General features: G+C 35.2%; 1 protein-coding gene across 4 annotated transcripts in view; it reads left to right on the top strand.

Annotated features, from left to right (window-relative positions):
• LOC128855946 (shootin-1-like) overlaps window positions 1-23,011 on the top strand; it is a 77,631-nt gene that overhangs the window by 43,978 nt on the left and 10,642 nt on the right. For 2 of the 4 annotated variants that reach the window (XM_054091206.1, XM_054091207.1), the window contains one exon: window positions 1,229-1,652. The exons of 1 other annotated variant lie outside the window; for it this stretch is intronic. In XM_054091206.1, the coding sequence (XP_053947181.1) occupies window positions 1,229-1,652 (424 nt within the window). Of the gene's footprint in view, window positions 1-1,228; window positions 1,653-23,011 lie in introns of those variants that run through there. One more of the 4 variants, XM_054091208.1, reaches the window with a different exon arrangement.

Genomic DNA, 23,011 nt, shown 5'->3' with positions numbered 1-23,011 from the left:
TCATTGAAATTAAGGGGTGGAATAAAGTGATTCGGGGCACGAACAAATCAAGGTATATCTGCGGACCATTTTCACAATTTCGAATTAAACCGAAGTTAGTTTTAGCTTACTCTATCGGAAGAGATATCATTTTTACAAATGGTGTCGTACGTCAATCATATTTGACACCAGTGACCTAGACAGCTGTGGTATACAAAGAGATAAGAAATGGAGCGCCTAAAGGTCAAAATAAAGATTTTCAGCACTCCAACTAATTTACTTTACTTAGTAAGAAGATGAATCAAATTTCAACGTTGGATGATCAATTTTGTGCCACCTTATGTGAAGGATACGCGTACGAATCTAACTGGAAAATCTCATAATTTCTAAACCATAAATAGTAGCCCCTTGTAGTATGTATACGAAGCCCACTGCGAAGATTAAATGTTCTAATAGCGACTGCGCCTCGAAAAGCAATAAAAAACCTCCGAGTTTATTTTCTCCTTGAAAATCTTCCCATAAAAAGCCAAAAATCTCCGAGTTTATTTTCTCCTTGAAAAGCTTTCCATAAAAAGCCATCTTTCGAATAACATAAAGACTTAGGTACAGCATAAATCTTCTACGTATCTATACGTACGATCTGTTGAAGTTTTTTTTTTTTGAAAAACAAAAAAAAAGAAGTAAAAAACAAAAAACAGTAAAGAAATAAAAAAAAATAAATAAATACAATAAAAAAATAAAATAAAAAAATGCGGAGCCGATTGAAAAGCTTCGCCTGTCATGTTGGAATTTGCCTTAACTTGCTGCTTTTAGTATAGTTGAATGGCGAAGTTTGTTTCCGCTTGGCATAAAACGACTTTTAAATTAATACAAAAACATTTTCTAATCAAATAAATTTAGGCTATCCGCTGTTTCCATATTGTACGTCTTTTGAATAACATTTCTTAATCCTGTTACATTTGCTGTACTATCAGCATACTGACATCTATCTAACAATTTCCATATTTATTATCGCTTTTGTCTATTATGCTTATTAAATTTATTTATTGTATTATCTTCTCAACGCATCTGTTACCCTTATTTGTGCTCGTTTTATATTTTTCCTTGTTTTTTGGTTTTTAGTTTTTTGTTTCGTATAACTCAACTTTCTTTTACATTATATTGGCTGGCGTTTTCCATGCTGTTTATACATAACACATCTTTAACTATATAAAATTTTTTTTCTACTAATTTTCCGCCCCCTTTGTAGAAATCTCTTATGGAAGCGGCCATACAAAAAAATACTAACGATGAACTAAACACTTTTAAACTGAAAGTGGAAATTCTGGAAGAGGAATTACGCAAGGCGATTGCACGTGCCGAGCATGCCGAGATCGAATTACAAAAATACAAAAATAATGCTAACACATCGACAAACTGTTTAACAACATCCGCACAAACTGAACCATTAATAATAACACCGACAGCGACAGCACCGACACCACCACCGCCGCCTCCACCACCGCCACTTCCTCCACCACTACCAACTAAATTAATTTATAAGCAGTCGGACGATGTGCCTGGTGATGCAGCAACATTCAGCGATAGCATCATAGAGCACAATTTGCAAAAGGAAAGTAGAAGCGATAAAATTATCGGAACTGTTAAGCAACAAGTGCAAGGCGCAGCAACAGGTAGGTTTCTCGTGTGCATACCAACGCATGTATGCATGTATGTACATATATATCTGTGTATGTCACTATGACCAACATCGTTCCGGCACTAGCAACTCGAAATAGCACGCACATGCATCTGCTGGATATTTATGTTTGTGTATTTCACACATACTAGTAAACCTCATATACATATGTATGTGTGTACTATTAAATGCAAACCATGTTATGTAGCATTAAACTCATCAACATTCGCGCTCATTCTCTTAGCACATACACCGTTGCTCATCCATACACCCACATCTATTTAAAGCCGTGGTTACCGTTTTATTTATGTAAAGCTGTTATGTTTTTATACGTATCAGTGGCCGATGTCAAACATAAAAGTTTGTGAGTAGGGAGTTAAATTTTTTTGTAAAGAGTGGTCACTTATATTCAAAGCTGAATTGTGGGAACTGCAAACAGAAAATGTTAGGTTAACAGAAAATGTTAACGCAACATATTTTGTTAACATAATATTTTCTGTTAACACAACATTTTATGTTAACAGAATATGTTATTTTAACAGAAGGTTTTGAGTAAACGTAAAATGCTGTGTTAAAAGAAAATGTTACGTTAGCATAAAATTTTGCGTTAACAGAAAATATAAAACATAAAATGTTGTGTTAACAGAAAATGTTGCATTAACAGGCAATGTTCTTTTAATAGAATATGTTGTGTTAACAGAAAATGTTATGCTAACATAAAATGTTACGTTAATATAAAAAGTTTTGTTAACAGAAAAGTTAGGTTAACAGAAAATTCTATGTTAACAGAAAATTTTGTGTTGACAGAAAATACTATGTTAACAGAAAATATTGAAAATTTTGCGTTAACAGAAAATATTATGTTAACAGAATATGTTATGTTAACAGATATAGTTATAGTTAATTGAAAATTGTATCTTAACACAAAATTTGCCTCACAGGAAGTGTTGGGTTCACAAAAAATGTCCATTACAACAGACAATTATCTGTTAACAATACAGGACATGCTTACAGTGCTACAGTTACGTTAACTCAAAATTTGATGTTAATGGAAAATTTTGTGTTAACAGAAAATAATACATTAACAGAAAATGTCATATTTTTTAATGCTCTGTTAACGGAAAGTTACCCCAACAGAATAAAAAATGTTATGTTAACTGAAAATTTTATATTAACAGAAAATGTTCTAATCTGCTCCTCACATCGCTTTCCTGCAAGTGGCCCCTCAATTTCTCTCTTAACTATACGAGATTAATTTTTCCCTATTTCCCACCTGATAACCCAAAATGCATACTTTAATGGAAATATATTAGCTAATTTTATGTTGCTGTCAACCACAGAGTTTTAAATACCTATTCGATTATTCATTTTATAGTCGAGCTAGCTACTATAGCTACTTAAAGTGATTTTGAAGATTTTACATCAAAGATGTTAGGACACTGAGGGTGTGCATAAAATAGATCAAATGAGAAGTTAAAAAATTGATTATGTATTTTTATTAAATTTGTTCGACACTAAACTATTTTGGGAACAAATGGACCTCACAGTCATAAGTTTTATCGCTAAAAGTTTCCTACATAACTGTTATTAGATAAACAAAATTTTTTATTGCGCCGATAAAAGGTATTATTGTTTTTTCTTCTGTTGCGTGATAACCTTTATATAAAAGAAATATTTTTTTCGTTGTCAATAACAGTTATTACGTAAAAAATAAACATTAGAAAATAACTCTTATCGGCAATGGAAAAAAATTTTCTCATCTAATAACTGTTATGAAATGTCTGTTTCATTGAATTTCAGAATTCGGGCAACGTTTTCAATTTGTAAATTCGGGTTAACTGTTATTTTTGGTCACTGATTTTGATTACTATTATAACGGTAGAATATGTGCTTCAATGTTTCATCTAAGATAAGTATCATTATATGTATTTGTATTGGTAAATGTTCATACTAGCAAACACGTATGTGTATTTAATATTTTTGTGCATATATTGTGCATATAAAGGGTTTTCCAATAACAGGTTTTATTGGTGAATAGATTGCGCTATGGAGAGATGATTAACGATTTTTTTATGACCGGAATTGAATGGTATTGATCTGGATAACGTTTATTTTCAACAAGACGGCGCTACGTGCCACACAAGCAACGAAACCATTGATCTTTTACGGGAAAGGTGTTATCTCTCGAAGTGGTGATCACAATTGACTACCGAGATCTTGTGATTTAACACCTTGTGACATTTTTCTTTGGGGCCCCGTAAATGATAAGGTCTACGTCAACAGCCCAGGGTCGATTCAAGAGCTCAAAGATGGAATTCGTGTGACTATGGAGGACGAAGGGCAGCCACTTTGCAATTCGGTTATGGAAAATCTCATGAAAAGCATATTGCCCTGTAAGCTTGGTTGTGGTGGTCATTTGGCATACCTTCCTCTTTATAATGAAATAAACATCCGATCATTTATATTAACAAATAGCATTTTTCTTTGAATATCAAAATAACACCTCTTATTAAAAACCCTTTATATTTATCATCTCCCTGGGCGGAGCCTCATAAGCGTCAGGAGAGTTTATGATTGTGCAATAATGGCGGCCAATGTTTTGTTGTCGCAACTAATTGATTTTTACATTGAAAACTCAACGCAACAAAAACCACTCACACACACAAAAACAAAGACGGGATAGAAACATCAATCGTTGCTTTACACATCACAGTTCCACACTTTATATTGGCATAATTAAATTTTTACTCTTACATCATACAATACATGGCCACAAACATTCGCACATGCATGTATACATGCATATATACACAATTCCATGCATATAGATACATACATACATATCATATATACATGGATATGTATGTAAAACCCGAGTGCAATGCACGTCTCTGATTACTCATACGCCCCGGCCGCTACCTTTGGTGCTGTTGACTCTCGAGTTTCGTTAGAGCTCGAATCTAATTAGTGAAAGTTACCGGCAGATGTAATCAAAAACAAAACCCGAAAAGCAAAATCAGAATCAATGTTTAACCTTGTGCGTATATCGGGAACAATGCTGATGGTGTGAGCTTATGAGGCTGCTTGGTAGGGATAGAATTCCGGCAGCAAATAGTGTTTTTTGTTAGAACAAAATTTCAGATAACAGTTTTGCATTAGCTAGCACTAGTTTTTTATAACTCTTTTGCACATTTGCACATGGGCAGATAGTCTCAATTCAATTTATAGTTAACTTTACTTGTCACTTGCTGCTTCTGGCGCAAAACAAATAAATATATTCCTCTATGCGAATTGGGTTTCTTAAAATGCGTCACTGTGCCATATATGTACATGTTGCGGTTGGATTTTTGTAATTCTTTTCTTTTGTGCGTAATGGATGTTTGAAAGTGATTTTTTATTTTATTTTATTTTTGTCCTACATGTATACATATTTACGTATGTGTGATAGCCGTAACAGCTTTTATATTTTTTATTAAGATAAATGCTATTATCCTTTGTTATCGTGTCGCTGGATATGACTACAAAAATATTTTATTAAGTGCTCATTGGTCTTATGGGCGCAAATTTTCAACAAAATAAGTAATAGCTTGCCGTGATTACGCTTGGGTAAACAACTTAAATAAATCAGGCAGAAACAATTTAGTTCTTACAGTTTGCTAGAGTGTATACCATTTTTTTTTGTTAGTATTACTCTTAATCTTTTAAGAATACATGCTTTAAACAAGCGAGTCTCTTTCTAAAATTTTTTCTTTAAACGAAGTTTCTTACAACTTCAAAATGCCCACAATGATGTGAGTGCCGACACTCGAGTGAGCCAACTATTTGTTTGATTAACCCACAATGATCAACAAAATCGGTATGCTTAGCCACTATCTGCAAGGTCGACGGCAAGACTATTAAAACGTATACTACCGATACATATGTACATACATACATATGGAAAGTATTAGGTGTGCACAGAAAACTAAGGGCAGTCAATCAATATTACATACGATTTTTTTATTATTTGCTTCCTTAAAATATTACACCTGTCCCTAGACAATAAGTAATTTAATTTACAATGAGACGGAATGAGAGCAATATTGAAGGGCCGATGCCCTCTAGCTCATTTAGAAGAAATTCAATATACATAGCATTTAAAACGAGTGACAAATACGATCAGTCGACAATTAACTATATAGATTTTGCAAGGTCTGTTGGTGTTTACCTGTTAAGCCGAAGTTGGGTATATTTCTATACGATAGAAGACAATAAATATACTCCAAAATATTGCTTCGAGCTTCCAAAGAAGTGACCGATGTTGCCAAGACTAAGATCCAAGAAAGTTTTAGATTGTGAGCGTGGCATAAGCGAGCCTATGTTTAAAAAATCGGGTTTAGCTGCATACGTATGATGGCGTGTGCATCAAAAAATGTCAAAAATAATATTTTTGCTAGAATAAGAGTATGTTTATTTGAGCAAATTAGTCCGTTTATATTTCATTCTGCACACAGAACAATATTCAGTTCACTACACTATGAAATTTGTAAACAGGCACCCTCCAAAACCAGGTGAAACAGTTTTTAGTCCAAAAAAGCGTTCGAAGTATTATTAATATTATTCGTTCGAAGAATTATCAATATTATATTAATACTAGCAAACCCGCGAACTCCGTTTCGCTACCAAATGGATTCGTTTTTTGTAACATTTCGTTTGGGGATTAAAAGATGAAAAAAAAAAATTATTTTTTTTTGTTTTATATTTGAAAAGAAAAAATTATATTTCATTTATCCGTTTCATTAAATTGCTTTTGTTAAACCACATTTTTTGTTCTTTGGTATGACGTTAACATAAAAAGCGGATGGTTTCCCAACTCGTGAACACGCAACGTATAGCTGCCCATGTGAAAAGACTGATTTTCTAATATCATAATGACTGAACCAACTTTGAGTTGCAAGTTATATGGTGCAAATCCTGGTACTTCCAGAGAGTTCAAAAACTCCGTTGGATAATTTACTACATCATGGGGTTTTGTTATGGAATCAACGAATTTGTATGTCACCAAATTCGATGAGAATGGTGAAATTCAGTGCGTATACATCATTATTCTTTGCGGCGAGAATTGCTCGTTGACTTAACCAGGCATAATTCTGATAATTTTCACTAATGTTTGGAAAAACTTTTTCAATAAGAGCTAATTGAGAGTTGGTAAGAGTAATTAATCCAGCTGTCGCATCATCTGGGACTTTTCCATTCCCAACAGCTAACAATTGTTTGAAAAATTGTGGAGCACTTTGTTCATTTTGAAGTTGAACTCTCATATTAGTGGTTAGCGATAATGTTTTTACGTTATTCCACAAAGTTGATGCCTTCAGGCAAGCATTAAATTCATCTGCAGGCGTTCCACGGGGAATTACTGGCAACGTCTGCCTGAAATCGTCTGCCAACAATATGATCAAGCCTCCAAAGGTGTTGTTATTTCGCCGAAGATCCTTCAGTATGAAGTTAGGCGCTTCAAGTGATTTCTGCAATGCAAACGCTAGGATGCAAGCAGTAATCAGTGATGCAATCATATCGAAACGCTGCTCGATTCAAATCAGCACTTGATAATTCTCTTCTTGTGCGTTGAAAATAATCTACTTGTTGATCTCTGTTATTCGCTCGACGATTTCGCTAGAACAACCGAACCGTTTCACGGGCTGCCTCGCTTTGCTCTTGCGATTGAGAAGCACGAAGTCGACCCATACTAACCCGACGCTCTTCACGTCGTTTCATTCGCAATGTTTCGTGCTTCTTGTGCTTCTTCAGCCGTTTCATTCGCAATGTTTCGTATCCTTCTTGCATTACGGCTTTGCCGGGAAAGATTCGATCGTCTTGGTCGCGGCATTGATAATGATGATTCAAAGAGAATACAAATTATTGTGATTATATATTTCTGACAAAAATTATTTTATCAAAGTTTCTACTTAACCATAGACAAAATTACGTTTAGCTGTCATTTGCGTTTTGTTATTCCATATCAGATGCGTTTTTGTTGTACCACATTTTATACGGAAGCGCGTTAGAATGGGATAAAAAGCATCCTATGTCCGTCTCCTGGTTCTAAGCTACCTCTTCACCAATTTTCAGCCAAATCGGTTCAGCCGTTCTCGAGTTATAAATAGTGTAAGTAACATGACTTTCTTTTATATAGGTATATAGATTAATTAGCAATAACTATTTAGGAAATTTGATAAGATATCGGGTATAAAAGAATAGAGGAGGGTTAGGTTAAAATGGTTGGCCAAAGAGTGGGCACAGTTGGTCGAAGAAATCAAATTCGGAGAAAACGTATAGAGCGAAAGGAGAATGAGGGCAAGGGGTGTGGGATAATTGTGAATTACGAACGATGACTTAGTTACGGTTGCGTTAACTGCTTCACGCTGGATGAAGTTCATCAAGTTGCAAATATCAAGGCCTGCTATATCAGCAGACGTAGCAAAGAAATGAGAGCCAATATGCCTGTTGAACCAAGGATTATTTTCCAAGGCAGCACAAAACTTAGGTAGTGGGGGTGTACAAATGTTGACCAGAGAAGCAACAATTCTGCGGTGTTGAACCAAAATCCTGTTGTTTGCGACGAAATGACGACAAAATCCTGTAGTCTGAGACGAACTGAGTACAAAACCAAAATCCTTAAGGAAACCGAAATCGTGCAGCTACAGACGAAACGACGACAAAAAATATAAGTTAATTTATTCACTTCAAATTACGATTTACAATTTTGACCAACCATTTAAAAAATAGTTCCCCTTTATATACAAAAAATATTTCAATTCAAGCCTGCTTATTTCTATAGAAAGACAGAACCTACTTATTTCTACAGAAAATCAAAGCCTACTTATATCACAGAAAAGCAAGTGCTGATAAACCTTAAAGTGTATAACTCACATTTGAGTATTTTAATATTTGTTGCGAATGCCATTAGGCTAACCCAACAATGCCTACATCTTAGCCCCGCGAGAGCCGGTCAGCTAATTAGAAGGTGCTGAGATGATTTTACCACCACAAAGCTAACGCAAAAAGGGCTCGAAGTAATGCGGAGATTCATAGCATGCACACCACGTGGATAGTGTCCTATAAAGACACTCACGAAATTTGAGAACTGAGCTGGTGCCAGAAGATGCCTCGAACGCCTCCGATCCACACGTTGCCAGAAAGATTTCGCGACTTTACGTATTTGTGTACTTACCCAGTGTTCGCTGAGTTGACGCGACGCCCAGCCAGAGAGCAGCCAATCAGCTGTTTATTTGGTTGCGGCTAACTCTGCGTGGAATCCACTGCACTGATCCGGTAACCTGAAGTTGATAGAGGGAGGGCAAGCAGATCTTTTGTACTTCAAGAGTATTTCGCCAGCCTCCACGCCAGCCATGGCATCTTCTGTCTCCCTTATGAAGGTTAAGAGGCCGTATTCCTAATCGCAGTAGTATCAGCTATAATGTTTTTTTTACTCTTAAACTATGTTATATCCAGTAAAGAGTGAGCAATGTGTCACAGTTGAAAGATCCTTCCGGGCAGATGTGAACGAAGTAGATTATAATAGGTGAGCTAACCTGTAAGAAATCCCCAGGCGGCCTTACACAGCCGTTATACTTCAGTCCTACTAAAGTTATTATCAAAAAAAGTTTTGCTTGGCTGAGAGATCTCAATACAACCCACTATTGGCCCTACACTGAGTTAGTAAAGACACTCATATTAGCCACCTAGTCGTAGTCCAGTAATTTTTGCTGTTTTAATAAGTACTACATGGACTTCTGACAATTTGTATCTGTATTTGTTCTGCAGATTTTGATATTAGAAGCTCTTAGAATTGGTTCTTCTTTTTACTTCATAATGCAAGTTCCCTCTGTTGCTCTGTTGCTTGAGCCTTGTTTGCGTCAGCTGTGTTTATAGAGTTAAACTAAGCCAAGCCCTAAGCACTCGGCAAGTTTGGTGAAATTTATGTGACCGACTTTAGTATTTAATACAATTTATTCAATCAAACATTGGTATTTACATCGCAAATATGCTTTCATCATAGCGTACATGAACACATAATTATTTATGTATATATTTATTATTTGCCAAGGCAGCAGTTTATGCAGACATTTCCGTTTGATTATAAATCACATGAATAACTTATATGTGCGTACATATAAGAACATACACACATTCATAAATATACATAATATAGTATAGATGAACATAACTACCCTCCAGTGAATACCTCAAACTCGGCAAACATTCTCGTTCATGAGCTAGTGATAGATGGAAGTAGTTAGACTAGTTTCAAAGGGGCCGTAATTAAACCAGTTTCAAACAGACCAATTAGAGGTGTACTCGAAACAAATATTCTGGACTGTATAGTGTCTAATCGCGCCGTTATTAGTGAATTTTGTATTATAGCCTCCTCAGCAGCGGAGCAAGTTAACTGTATTTACACGGATTTTTCCAAAGCTTCCGACAGAGCCTCTCACAAATTTTATCAAATTATTTCGCTCGGGTTTGACTCTGTTTTCCTGCAATGGTTGAAATCCTATTTATGTGGAAGGCGTTGTGTGGTCACAATTGAAGGTGTATCCTTTGAAACATCCATTGCCTACTATGCTTCTCATTTGCTAAATTTCTGTTAGATGCTGACGACTTAAAAATGTTTTCATTTCGAAATAACACAACTGACGTACGCAGACTTCAAGCAGATATAGACAAATTCATTATATGGTGGCAAAAATCTCAACTTTCTTTAAATATCAAAAAAAGCTGTCATGAAACTTTTTCCAAAATCCCTATTTCCCCTTTTCATACTTCTTATAGCATATCTAATATTGTATTGTATATTACTTCAATCTGTTAAAGAATTTGAGGATTTGGGTGCAATTTTTGGCAGTCGTCTTTCATGTAATATCCACATTAATTTCATCTTATCAAAATCCTATTCTGCCTTTGGCTTTGTACGACGGAATAACTCAAAGTTTACGGACCCTTATACACTGAAATTGCTGTGTACTGTATTCGCGCGCTCTAGATCTGAATACGCCGGAGTTATTTGGCGGTCATGTTCCTAGTTTTTAAATATAATTTGATTTGCATTATCAGTATAATATTTACTGTTTATGGGAAGTCAAAATGTAATACACTCTCATCACGAAATTCAATCATTTATGTACTCAATAATTCTTTCTTTTTTTTGGTTTCTCTTATTTTCTTTCTTTCCAAAGGTAAAAAATCCTTCAATTTAATTGAAATTTTTTATATTTACATATTTTCACAGAATCGACTATATCATGTCTATATTATCTTAATCGATTTTCAGGTGTAGGAAAATTTCGAAACATGAAAATTTCAAAATGCGATATCTCTACGAAAAAAAATGATATTTGAGCAAACAAAACGCCATTTGAAAAAAGAAGGATTGTATTTAAAGATGCCATCCTTTAATTTTGGTGAAAGAAAACATCTGCAAGGCTACATAACCTCAAATATGGGCAAAAATTGTGTTTTTTGCACTTTTAGGTTAGGATATCTCGAAAACTCAAACTAAAGAGCAATTCTGAGGCCAGATTTGGATTCAGCGCATCATAAACCTTCGGAAATATATAGTCTGGTTTCAGGGTCTGAATGTTGGTTAAATTTTGTCGGCCTGTGTAATTTGCGTACCACATATATATAATATGTAATGTATTTTTAATGTAAACCGGGAATTACGCTTTTTTGCCTTCACAACATGTGTGAGTATACCAGAAAAGGAGCTTAAAAAAACCACCCACCAAAAACTGATAACAGATTTTGCAATTATAAAACCAGTAGAAGAACCACAAGGTCCCACAACTAGTTTCTTATCCAATAGCGAAAACTATGTTGAAGAAATATCTTCTGATGAAGCTATTGCTCCCCCAAAACGCCCACGTGCAAAGATCTTTGAAGACAGTGAAACAGATTAATTACCATATGAATTTAATAAACCTTTAATTTTTTTTAGTTTGTTTTTAAATTTTTTAATGTGCACATAATTATTTAAATTTTGAATTTTAAATATGTATGTACATATGTATTATTATTCATATCTTGTGTTTTTAATTGTATAAGAAAGTCTGAACTTTAGTATTGAGTTGAAATATATGTGCATCTGTTATTTTGTATGTATTTTATTTAAAAAAAACCTATTGGAACATAACCCCCAAATTTATATGAAAACTATGTTTTAGATAACGCGGAATTACATAACGCGCAATTCTTCTGGAACGTAACTATCGCGTTATACGAGGGATACCTGTATTTGTTTTACGGATATATTTACTTTAATAGATATTAGCATACAATGTGGTTCCACTGACTCGGAAAATTATCTTCAAGAAACGCTCTTATACCTGGCCTAAATAAATATCAGGCTATTAAAAACGTATTTTTAAAATATAATACCCCGTTACCGTCATCTGCACCTGTAGAACGGTTGTTTTCATTCGCTGGAATTGTAAATCGGTCCAGAAGGCAAAAACTCAGCGATGCAAATTTGGAATGCTTGTGTTAAGAAAGGCTAATAGCTAATAGCAAATCAAATTATATTAACAGTATTTTTACCTCAATTTTTTTCAGTAATCAGTAAAAAAATATTTTTACTTCAAATTTTTTTCAGTAATCAGTAAAAGTTTACTGGTAATGAAAATTAAATTGCAATATCAGTAAAATATTATATTCACTGCATTTTTACTGTTACTGCAAAGTGCCCACCTATGTTAGAAAGTAAAATATCTATTCTTACTCTCTCGTATGTTTTTAATGTTATTCAAGGCGACATTGATTGTCCATTTCTGCTTCAATGTATTAATTTTCTTATACCTCCCACAATTTTTCGTAACGCTCTTCCTTTCTATTTAAAAAACCTCAATACAAATTACGCTCGAAATGCTCCTATTGGAAGTGCACTTCGTGATTTTAATGAGGTCTCCAATTCTAACTTTCTAGATTTCTCAGTTTCTAAGAAAGAATTGTCTTTACTATTGAACTCTAGATTTAGTAGTCAGTCTGAAATTATGTTTTCTTAACTACCTGGAAATAAATAAATCATTTCCGAAAAAAAATGTTCAAAGTTGCCGCTCGCCCAAAATCCACAGACAGTCACCCGTTGTGGATGTATCGGCTTCTCCAAATATGACAATTCTGCAGCTGAGAGGAAAATGAGCTTCATCTGAAAAAAGGGTTCGAAAAAGTAAAAAGTAAAATAATCTCGGACAAGTAATCAGTTCTCAAAGTCTTAAATAGGTTTACGTCGTTCAACTCAAAAGTCCTTACAAAGTTTAACAATGAACTCAACAAGCTCGCGATTCTTAATCATTCCCTGATTTGGGTACCAACCAGGACATGAGGGTCACGAGGGAAACGAGAAGACAGACTTTTATACCAAAGAAAGGGCGGATGGGCCAACTCCATTTTTCGGCTTGAACAAAAACAATAAAATAGGAAACCAAAAACTGTATCGAAATAAAAATCAAGGAATACTGGAACGGCACAAACGGCCTTAACCACTCCAAAAAGTTCCTCAACTTTAATACCAACAGGGTAAAATCTGCTCTAACCCTAGACAATGAGGGCCTCAAATTACTCTGTGGAGCACTTACAGACCACTTTGCCTGCAATAAACCTTTCAATACAATAGAAGTATCTAACACTAGTTTATGCAGGTTGCGTTGTGATGAAGAGGAGTCCATGTATGATACTCCATGGAATACCAATTGTGAAGCATTAGTTCACAGGATACACAGAATCCCGGGCTCGTGCCTACTAGAGGATGAAGGCTTACAACTGCTCCCTCCTAAGGAGCTGGCTCGATTCCTCGCAATACTAAATAATTTAAATGAAGCACTTAGAGGCGCACAATTGGTAAATCTGGTCGTTGCGCATAAAGATCTTAGCTTAACCCGTACAACCATTACTATTACCGTGATTTTATGGTCAAAATTCTCATACTATTTTTTAACTTTTTTCATTTTGTAAATATGAGCGAACAACGTCCCATTTTGTGAATGCCTAACTTAAAAAAGAATGTCTGACCTACTTTTTAGCTGTAAATTCATGTATAAATAAGAATGTTTCAAGCGTTAAGAATGCACGAATTGAGGACTAACTGGATTTGAATGTTAATAAAGTCAGTCATCTATAATATTTTTTCGGTCCATTAGAATTAATTCATTAGCTGAGCAAATGCTGATGCAAAGGCTCACTACTTAGTTTTTTGAATATTGCGATACCGTTGTATAGCCTGGCAACCCGCATTTCGTAGAGTATCGCCAGCTGCTTTGAAAAAAGATAAAAGACTAACTACTTCAACTGCAAAGCGGTTGGTATTAAAGTAGTTCAGAACTGTTAGGTTTGACTGCAGGGACATTAGAGGCAGATATGAGCGTGTGTGCGCATACAGATGCAGGCAAGTGGACACTATTTGCTTTACTGGTCAAATATGCTGGTAAGGAATGAACGTGCGTTAGCGATGTCGGCAGCAAGATGTAGAGATAGGTGCATATACATATTAACATTTGTGCAAGTGTTATATATACGTACACATTCACATGCACAGGCATATGTAGTAAAGCGACTTGCTACAAAGCATACCAAAGTCCACAAATGAAGCTTTGAATTCAACTGGTTGGTCGGTCGACATGCTGCAGAATTGCCTTACATGCACGAGTCATATGGTTACTTGTAAGATGTAATTGTATGCGTGTATATTGCATATTTGTGTAAGCAGCGCATACCTTTTGCGAGTATATTTACTTACAAAGAGAAAAAATATCGATCGTAAATGATTATGAGGAAAATGTCTGCACATACCATGTCTGTGTGTATGTCTGCGATTGCTTCTAAATATATGAATGAGCGTGCGTCTGTTTGCACCTGCACTACTGACACACAAATAAACGAATTCATGCTTATGGCTGTTGGCAGAATCGCTATCCCTTTCACTGATGCTAGCGCTGATGTTGATAGCTATGTTAATACCTATGCTGCTTTTATAATGTCGATAATGCCAATGATGGAAATTATGGTATACGTGTGGATGTTTTCATTTGCAAAGCAACTACCGCACCGGCAATGGCACGCAAGGAAATGACGAGTCATTTCTTGGAAGCAACGTACTTAGATGCGTCTACACTGTCAGCTGATAGCGGAAATACTATGCGCGAAATGATGCATTTGAAGGCTCGTAATGTTCATATGCAGTTAAGGTGCTCGGAGGATCTTGAATATTTTTTTAATTTAATATATGTAGATATATAATTGGCTCGTACACCTTTTTTGGGTGTTTTGGCCGAGCTCCTTCTCCTATTTGTGGTGTGCGTCTTGATGTTGTTCCACAAATGGAGACCTACAGTTTCAAGACGAGTCCGAACGGCAGATATTTTTTATGAGGAGCTTTTTCATGGCAGAAATACAGTCGGAGGTTTGCCATTGCCTGCCAAGGGGCGACCGCTATTCGAAAAAAGTGTTTCTTCATGTTTGGTTTTCCACCGAGATTCGAACCTACGTTCTCTCAGAATTCCGAATGGTAATCACGCAAGTATGGCCACATGGATATGTGTCGGACAAATTTTGGTAGTGCTGGACTCGAATTGACACTCAGAATAAATAACACTTAAAACTTCATTGTAAAAACACTGTTAATTTTCGGTGCAGCATATCGTTGATTTTCCAATGGCTGAAAAATATACCCAAAACATTGCTCTATTTCCACCGAAACTTTTTTTCAATATTCGAATATCACTTAACCTCAAACCACTTCTATATTAAGAGTGCAAATTAGGAACGTATTAAAATTAAATTTTATTATTAATTAAACTTTTATTTTTTATTCATCTGAAAAAATACGTTGTTTCATTCGTCTGTCTATTTCATATGCTTGCGCGTAAATTTCAGTTGATTATTCTTATGAGCCTGTTTCAGCTTATATGTAAATTTAGTTTTTTCATTACCAAAAAGCTTAAGTTTCTTTTTTATTTGTGTAGTCATTAATTTTTTTATGAGTGGCTTCTTTTTTAACTTTTTATTCACCTTTGTGGATTTCCGTACTCTGTTCAAAAATGTGAAAAATTTCAAATAAATTCTTCTGAATGGTCAAAATTATGTGAAATTTCTGTCGGAAGAGCCTTTGTCATGATAATTTTTTACTTCGATTTGCTCCTGATGAGAGTGAAACGTTCTTTTTGGCATTCTTCAACGTTATGCAGTTACTTTATTGCACTTTGAGTTCAAAATAAACTGACACAGTTAATATTTTCCTCGAATTTCAAAATAATTTTGAAGAAGGTTTTAGTGTGTGCGTGTAGAAGAAATTTCCATTAAAGTCAACATTAATCAAGTGGGTTAAATAACATAAATAAGTTAACACTGTTTACTTAGAAAAGCTAAGCCGCTTCACGATGTACAAAATACAAAGGCGTGGCCAACATTAAACCTTTAATCGGCTGTCGGCGAATTTGTGGGAATCAGCTGTCATAAGCTGTACTAAAATCAGCTGATTAGCGGCCGTAATGAGGGATATGACAGCGTTTTTTGCTTACAGCAGAGATCGACAAAAACTGAGTGATGTATGAAAAAATCAAGGCAGCCATTGCCCATATTTAACGAAATTTTAGACGACAGTAACTGTTTGGGTTCCGGGATACTCCGGTGTTCAAGGAAACGAAATTGCCGACGAATTGGCCAACCGTGGATCAGCGGTGCCCCCACAGGGGCCAGAACCATTAATCGGAATCAGTCCCGCAGGAATCAAGAATTGGATCAGCGATTATGTAGGCAATCTACATAAAGAGCGATGGTCCGGTCTGGAACGCTGCAGAACTGCAAAGTGTTTTGCGACAAGTCCGAACAGAAAACTGTCAAACTTTCTACTAAAACTTAGAAGGAAAGATATTCGGTTGATGGTCGGCATCATTACAGCACACAACCCATGGGGTCAGCATATGACCGCCATTGGAATCATCGAAAACCCGGTATGCCTGTCATGCTTGGAGGAGGCGGATAGCACTGAGCACTTTCTCTGTGAGTGTCTTGCCTTTGCTAGAGCGCGACTATGAGTATTGGGTTCCGATTTCATGGGAATGAGTAATATTCGTTCTCTAAAACTGGAGGATATTTACAGATTTGCCAAAGAATCTGGAAAATTCTCACAGGACTAACTATCTCTATCTCTGTCTCTATTCTTTCCTATCTCTTTCTCTGATACTTTTCTCTCTCCCTCCTTGACTATCTACCCCCTTTCCAGAGCTTTAAATGGGCTCTTTAGCCTGAGTGTTTTAGGAGCCACCAAATCTCATAATTTTGATTCGAGTAGTCAAAACCTGTAATCATTCATTCTTGATTTCTATTCTCATTGTATTTAAATTACAACAAAAGCAAGAATGTCAGTGCATTCATAGAAATGTGCACCGGTGTGGCACGGTGAATATAAATATTTGGCAAAAAACACTGCACATGGGTAGCTAAATGGTTCTGGGATTGTGATGTTTTCGAAAAAATGTACAATAATTATAACCCTTTTTCATTTAAATTCGAAAAATACATTTATATACAGGTATACACCTGCGTTAGAAATAATAGGAACGCGCCGAATTACTAAGTTTTACATTTTTTCTTGTATTTAATATTTTATATTTTTATCAGAGCACAACAAAAACCATATATTGTACCTTACAGCTTCAAACTGTGTATAAAATTCACAAAAGTTTAACAAATCAAAAAAAAAATCATATTTCCAACTTTTCGGGTTAAAGCCCGATCAATATTAGTACAAAAAGTTGAAGTCGCTAAACCACTGCGTTGATTTTTTTTGTTTTGTTTTTGTTTTTATTGAACACTATGCATTTAGAAAAATATAAAAAAAAGTTAAATACAAAAAATTAGTTAAAATTTAGTAACTTGTCGTGCTCCTATTGTTTTGAACACAGATGTAAGTATTGCTTTATGTAAAGGAATACCTCAGCAGCAAACGGACCCGCCATATGTTATGCTGCCGGCATTGAGATATTTCGAAAAGCTGCCGGACAACTTCTTCAAAAAAAAAAATAAATAATTGCGGTCTTTCGAAACAAGTGAAGCCTAGACTCCAGTAGGGAATTCTTCGTACCTTTTTTATGTCGTCAAAGATATATAGATTTAAAATTTTACGCAATAGGAAAATGCCTTAAAACTATTGAAACTTATTATGAAAATTGTCGATTTTTAAGAACAAAATATAATAAAATTTCTGATTTTTTTGAAATAAGTAATCGTCCGCCGGCCGTCGTAGCCGAATGGGTTGGTGCGTGACTACCATTCGAAATTCACAGAGACAACGTAGGATCGAATCTCGGTGAAACACCAAAATTAAGAAAAACATTTTTTTAATAGTGGTCGCCCTTTGGCAGAAAATTGCAAACCTCCGAGTGTATTTCTGCCATGAAAAAGCTCCTCATAAAAAATATCTGCCGTTCGAAGTCGGCTTGAAACTGTAGGTCCCTCCATTTGTGGAACAATCAAACACTCAAAAATGGTGTACGCGCAATTATATATATATAATCGTCCAATGAGTCGACAATTCAAAAGTTGTTAAAAAAATTTCAAGAAACTGGTTCTGTCGAGGATAGAAAAATTGCTATCAGACCAGACCAGGGTTTTTGAAAAGTAAACTCTATGTGAATAAAACAACAACGATTCCAGAGCCGAAACACAACATTCGTATCGAGATTGCTTAACCCAATGCGATAATGTCGGAGTGAGCATGCCCTTGAAAATTTTAATTCACGTATAATTGCCTGTAGACGTTCTCATGGTGGGCATTTAAATGATCTAATCTTTCACATACCTATAATTGTTAAGAGCCGTATTTTGAATAAAATTAGTGCAATTAAATCTTTCATTTCATTTCTTTCATGCTTAACATTCAAATCAAAAGGAGTAGAATAAAAATAAAGTGAACGGTGTCAGAATCATCATTTGTACTGGATTGGACTGCTTTGGCTTATCTCAAATGAGGTTCTAGTAGTTTTAAACCATACCTTGGCTGCTTGGCACCATAAGATCTACTCCGTAGGTCAGGTAGATTTCAAGAAATTGAAAAAGGGAAACCGAGTGTAGCACAATGGGCTTAAGGGGGAACGCCACTGTGGGGGGTCAAAAAATAGTCGATTTTTGGGAATTTTTTTTTTGTAAGTAGAAATGATTATTCGAGGGTCGGGCAAAAGGCAATTTATTATATATGTATTAAACTGTGTTTATGTAAATTTTTATTAAAAAAGTATTGAAAATCGACAAATTTATGTAAATAAACGTAACGAGTTAAAAAAAAATGACGTCATCTGGTGGCAGCGATACAGCAATGAATAATCATCTGAAATTAAAAAAACCAAAATACCACAAAATGGTGCTGATTTGAATTGAAATGTGTGGTTTTCACCATTGTTTTGATTTTTAACAGGCCCAAAAAAATAATTATTTTGAAAATCGGCTACGTACAACGATAGCCAATGCGATAACAAAAATTTTGAAAAGAAAGAAAATTAAAATTGGTTCATTAGTTTTCGAGAAATCGTTGCCACCGTATCAAAAAAAAGTCTTTTCGAGGAAAACGCATTTGAAATAAAGCATCGTATCGTAAGCGCTACGGGGCCGAACCGACGGGCGCTCACTTAAGTGCACATACAATCGGGAATAAAGTGAATTTCGCTTTAAAATTTTTACCACATTTTCTTGAGTAGTTATACTAACAATTTATGCAAAAACAAAAAAATCGAGTTTGTTTTTTGAATTTTCACTGTGGCGTTCCCCCTTAGGGTAGTAGTAGTCTGGTCAAATACTCATTTTTTATAGATATTTTTTAGGATTTTTTTTTTAAGAAAATAAAATGCGATAAAATTGATTTTATAGTATGTTATTATTGACATCAAGTAGTATACAAAAACAAGTTTTTTGTCATATTTGTTTTGTAGTAGTGTGGCACCAAAGTAAGCGTTGTAAAAAAATAGGATTTTGGTTCTTCAGGACATCTGATTGATCTAAAATTTTCATCAGTTATTCCACACATCATTTGTTCCGGGAGGTGTGACAATGGAAAAAACTTAAAAAAAATATCTATAAAAAGTTAGTATTTGACCAGACTACTTAATGTTGGCTGAGCGCTGTACTTGCTAGTTGTGCCAATAAGAACAGAAAAAATCTATGCATTTTATATTTCCTCATATGAAATGTTTATTCACTTACTTCGTTGCAAAATCTGTAAAAATCAGTAAAAATTTCACCTGAACTTAAGAGCAATAATACAATTTTGTTCCGCCCTCAGTACTTTAAAAGGTGTAGGAAATTGGATTGGAGACTGCAAACATAAAATTTACATTCACACTCGTTCGGAATTATTTTATATTGAAGACAATGCTCGACAACGTATCGAAACAATTTTCAAAAATGAGCTGGGTTTTTGAGCGACATGAAACTTACACTTATGGTAAAATAGTATATCCAGCAGTTTCCTAAAGATTCTAAGTTGAATATTTTGATGAAAATTTTTTAAAATTTGTAAAATTTTTGTGAATTTTTTTACCAATTTTGGAACTTTGATTTATAAGGTTTTCATTATACAATGATTTCTATATACCTATGTATATTTTTTATGCTAAATTTTTTGTAATTATTTATATAGTCGGCGCTTACACCCCAATGAGTTATACCTTTATAAAATATTAAGGACAAAATGTAGCTGGAAAAATATTTCGAATATTGTAAAATTATTGATAAAGCGTCATAATTATGTGAGCGCAAGTGTATGCATATATGGCTGGTGTATAGTAAAAAAAATTTAAAATTTTTTCAAAACCATTTTTTAGTGCAGGTTAATATTCCCTGCTTAAATAATTTACAACAATTTGAATGATGTGGTTTTTCGGCAGTATTTTTTTCTCGGTCATTTATATATTTTCAATTATCTTTTCACAGCAACTTTCTATAATTTTATTTATAAATTAAACTAAACTGAGAGTGAGCCTCATCAGCTTATCAAAACCACTCAATTATTTGGCAATTTGCCAGCAATTAATTTTTCATTATCACTTGTTCACTTCATTAAAAAAATTACTTTCATAAAGCGCATAGCTAATAGCTGTCGGCATCACAGCATTGATTGCTTCTCTCACTTCCTCCTTGTCATGTGCGGAAATATAAACGCACACACACACACATAGAAAGTGAATTATATATGCACATACATATACGAGAGTATAGCCGTGCCGCAGCCGTCATGGCGACAACGGTAACGAAAGCACATACAACGACAATGGTTGCGCCATTTCCGGCACATAGACTCACTTCACATTGCATATATTTCTATTCATGTGTGTAGGTATGTACATTAGGGTGACAGAGTGGAAAAACGACTACTTAGGCGTGCCTTCTAAAAAGTAGAACTGCCTTTTCAAAACGAACTAAGGTTGAGATCGACTATGTAAACCTACGCCTAGAAGTTTCGTAATAACTGTTTTATTTGCTCAAATAATCAGAAAATCAGCCATTAAAGTTTCAAGCTTGTTTCACCGTTCTTTTGCCGTCAAATCATTTACTATAGCCTCCTAAGTGACGGCATAGATAGCAGTATTGAATCAATGCAAATATTCGAGTGATATTTATTTAATAAGGAGCGCTTCGGAGAAAATTGGTGCACGTTAATTATTTACCAATAGGCAAGAGTAGAAATTTCCACGACAGTCAGTTCCGGAATTACCTTGATTTATATCCGGCTAAGAACTTGTCACTCCAGCACCACTCCCCGTACATATATGGGGAAGGTTTCTGCTGCTACTACAACAACAACAATTACAGATTTCTTTTTCATTACCATCGCTGGCTCGCTTAAAGTGTCGGATGTATTGGGGCTGCCACTTAGCTTTTAAATGACGAAAATCCCATGACATTTCTACTGTATCCTGCTTTCCTGCCATCAGAGCCTATTTAACTCAGCTATGCTGTCCGAACGAAAATGCTATGTTAACTGTTAACTGTTAACATTTTTACAGGATACATTTCGACACAACCAGAAAAGTAAATATGCTAACAGACGATGTATACTTAAAAATTTTCTGCTAATCCTTTTGCATAGAATTTATTTATTTTTTACTTGACGCTTACACCTTCTTTGGGTGTTTGGCCGAGCTCCTTCTCCTATTTGTGGTGTGCGTTTTGATGTTGTTCCACAAATGCAGCGACCTACAGTTTTAAGCCGACTCCGAACAGCAAATGTTATTTTATGAGGAGCTTTTTCATGGCAGAAATCCACTCGGAGATTGCATTTCCTCGGTCATTGCCTGCCGAGGGGTGAACACTATTAGAAAAACACCTGGTTGTTCCGTGACTACCATTCGGAGGTGCGTATATTCGAATCTTTGTGCACGAAATACCAAAATGATAGGGGAAAAAATAAAATTTTGGTTAAAAAAAGCCAAAAACCAGAAACTTCATCTCCTGATCACATGAAAATACTGGCAGTTTCGTAGTGAATATATCTCAAATGTAAACAAAATTTAGCTGTTTGGCTTAGCGCTATTTGGTGTGTCCAACTGACACCGGTTAGCTTTGTCAAACTCAGCTAAAATCGCATAAGTGGTTATCGCGCCAGTCAAGAAGAAGAAGAACGGCAGTCTTAACTGCGTTTAAATTTTTTCTGGAAATAGGCTATTAGTAAATCTGCACACGAGATTTAAATGTGTTGCAACTGTTATGGCACTAAAGTGTATCTTACTAACGGATTTCAATGCGGCGTGTCTTATGCTTTCAAAATTATGTTTCTTCCTCTTTCAATATTATGGCTCACTCAAAATTTCAGTTCTATGGGCGGTACCATCAGCTCTTGCCTACACTCACCTTTATATACTCGTGCATGGAACCTGGTAACATAACAGTTCTGTAGATCGTTTGCCACTCTACAACGGGGATATTGGATAACTGGGATATCAAGATTGAATCCTAAGCGCCTCATTTTCACGTGTATTTTATATGGGAGCAGGAAACAGGTATTACGGGACCACTTACAATTAGTCCAGATAGCCAATTAGTCCATAGACGCCCATGTAGTTCTACCGTTTTTTTTTTCTCTTCACTCGGTTACCCTAATTTTCATACATACATACATATTTACACCCATATTCCCACACCACTTATATATAGTTGTACTTGTAAACGTTTTTTCTTTTAGCTCATTTCGTTTAGTACCATTTGAATTTGATTTTCAATTATGGTTTCGTTTTGTATGTTGCTGCGATTCTTTGGTTTTTGGCGGGCTTCTGCCGTTACCGTTAAATGAGCGCTACCAGTGAATTCATGTTGAAGTACGAGTGAATGCGGTGG

Source organism: Anastrepha ludens, chromosome 2 (genome assembly GCF_028408465.1).
Source record: "Anastrepha ludens isolate Willacy chromosome 2, idAnaLude1.1, whole genome shotgun sequence".
In the NCBI taxonomy this organism is placed as follows: Eukaryota; Metazoa; Arthropoda; class Insecta; order Diptera; family Tephritidae; genus Anastrepha; species Anastrepha ludens.
The sequence above is the reverse complement of the archived record's forward strand: the minus strand, read 5'-3'. Positions and strand labels throughout refer to the sequence as shown.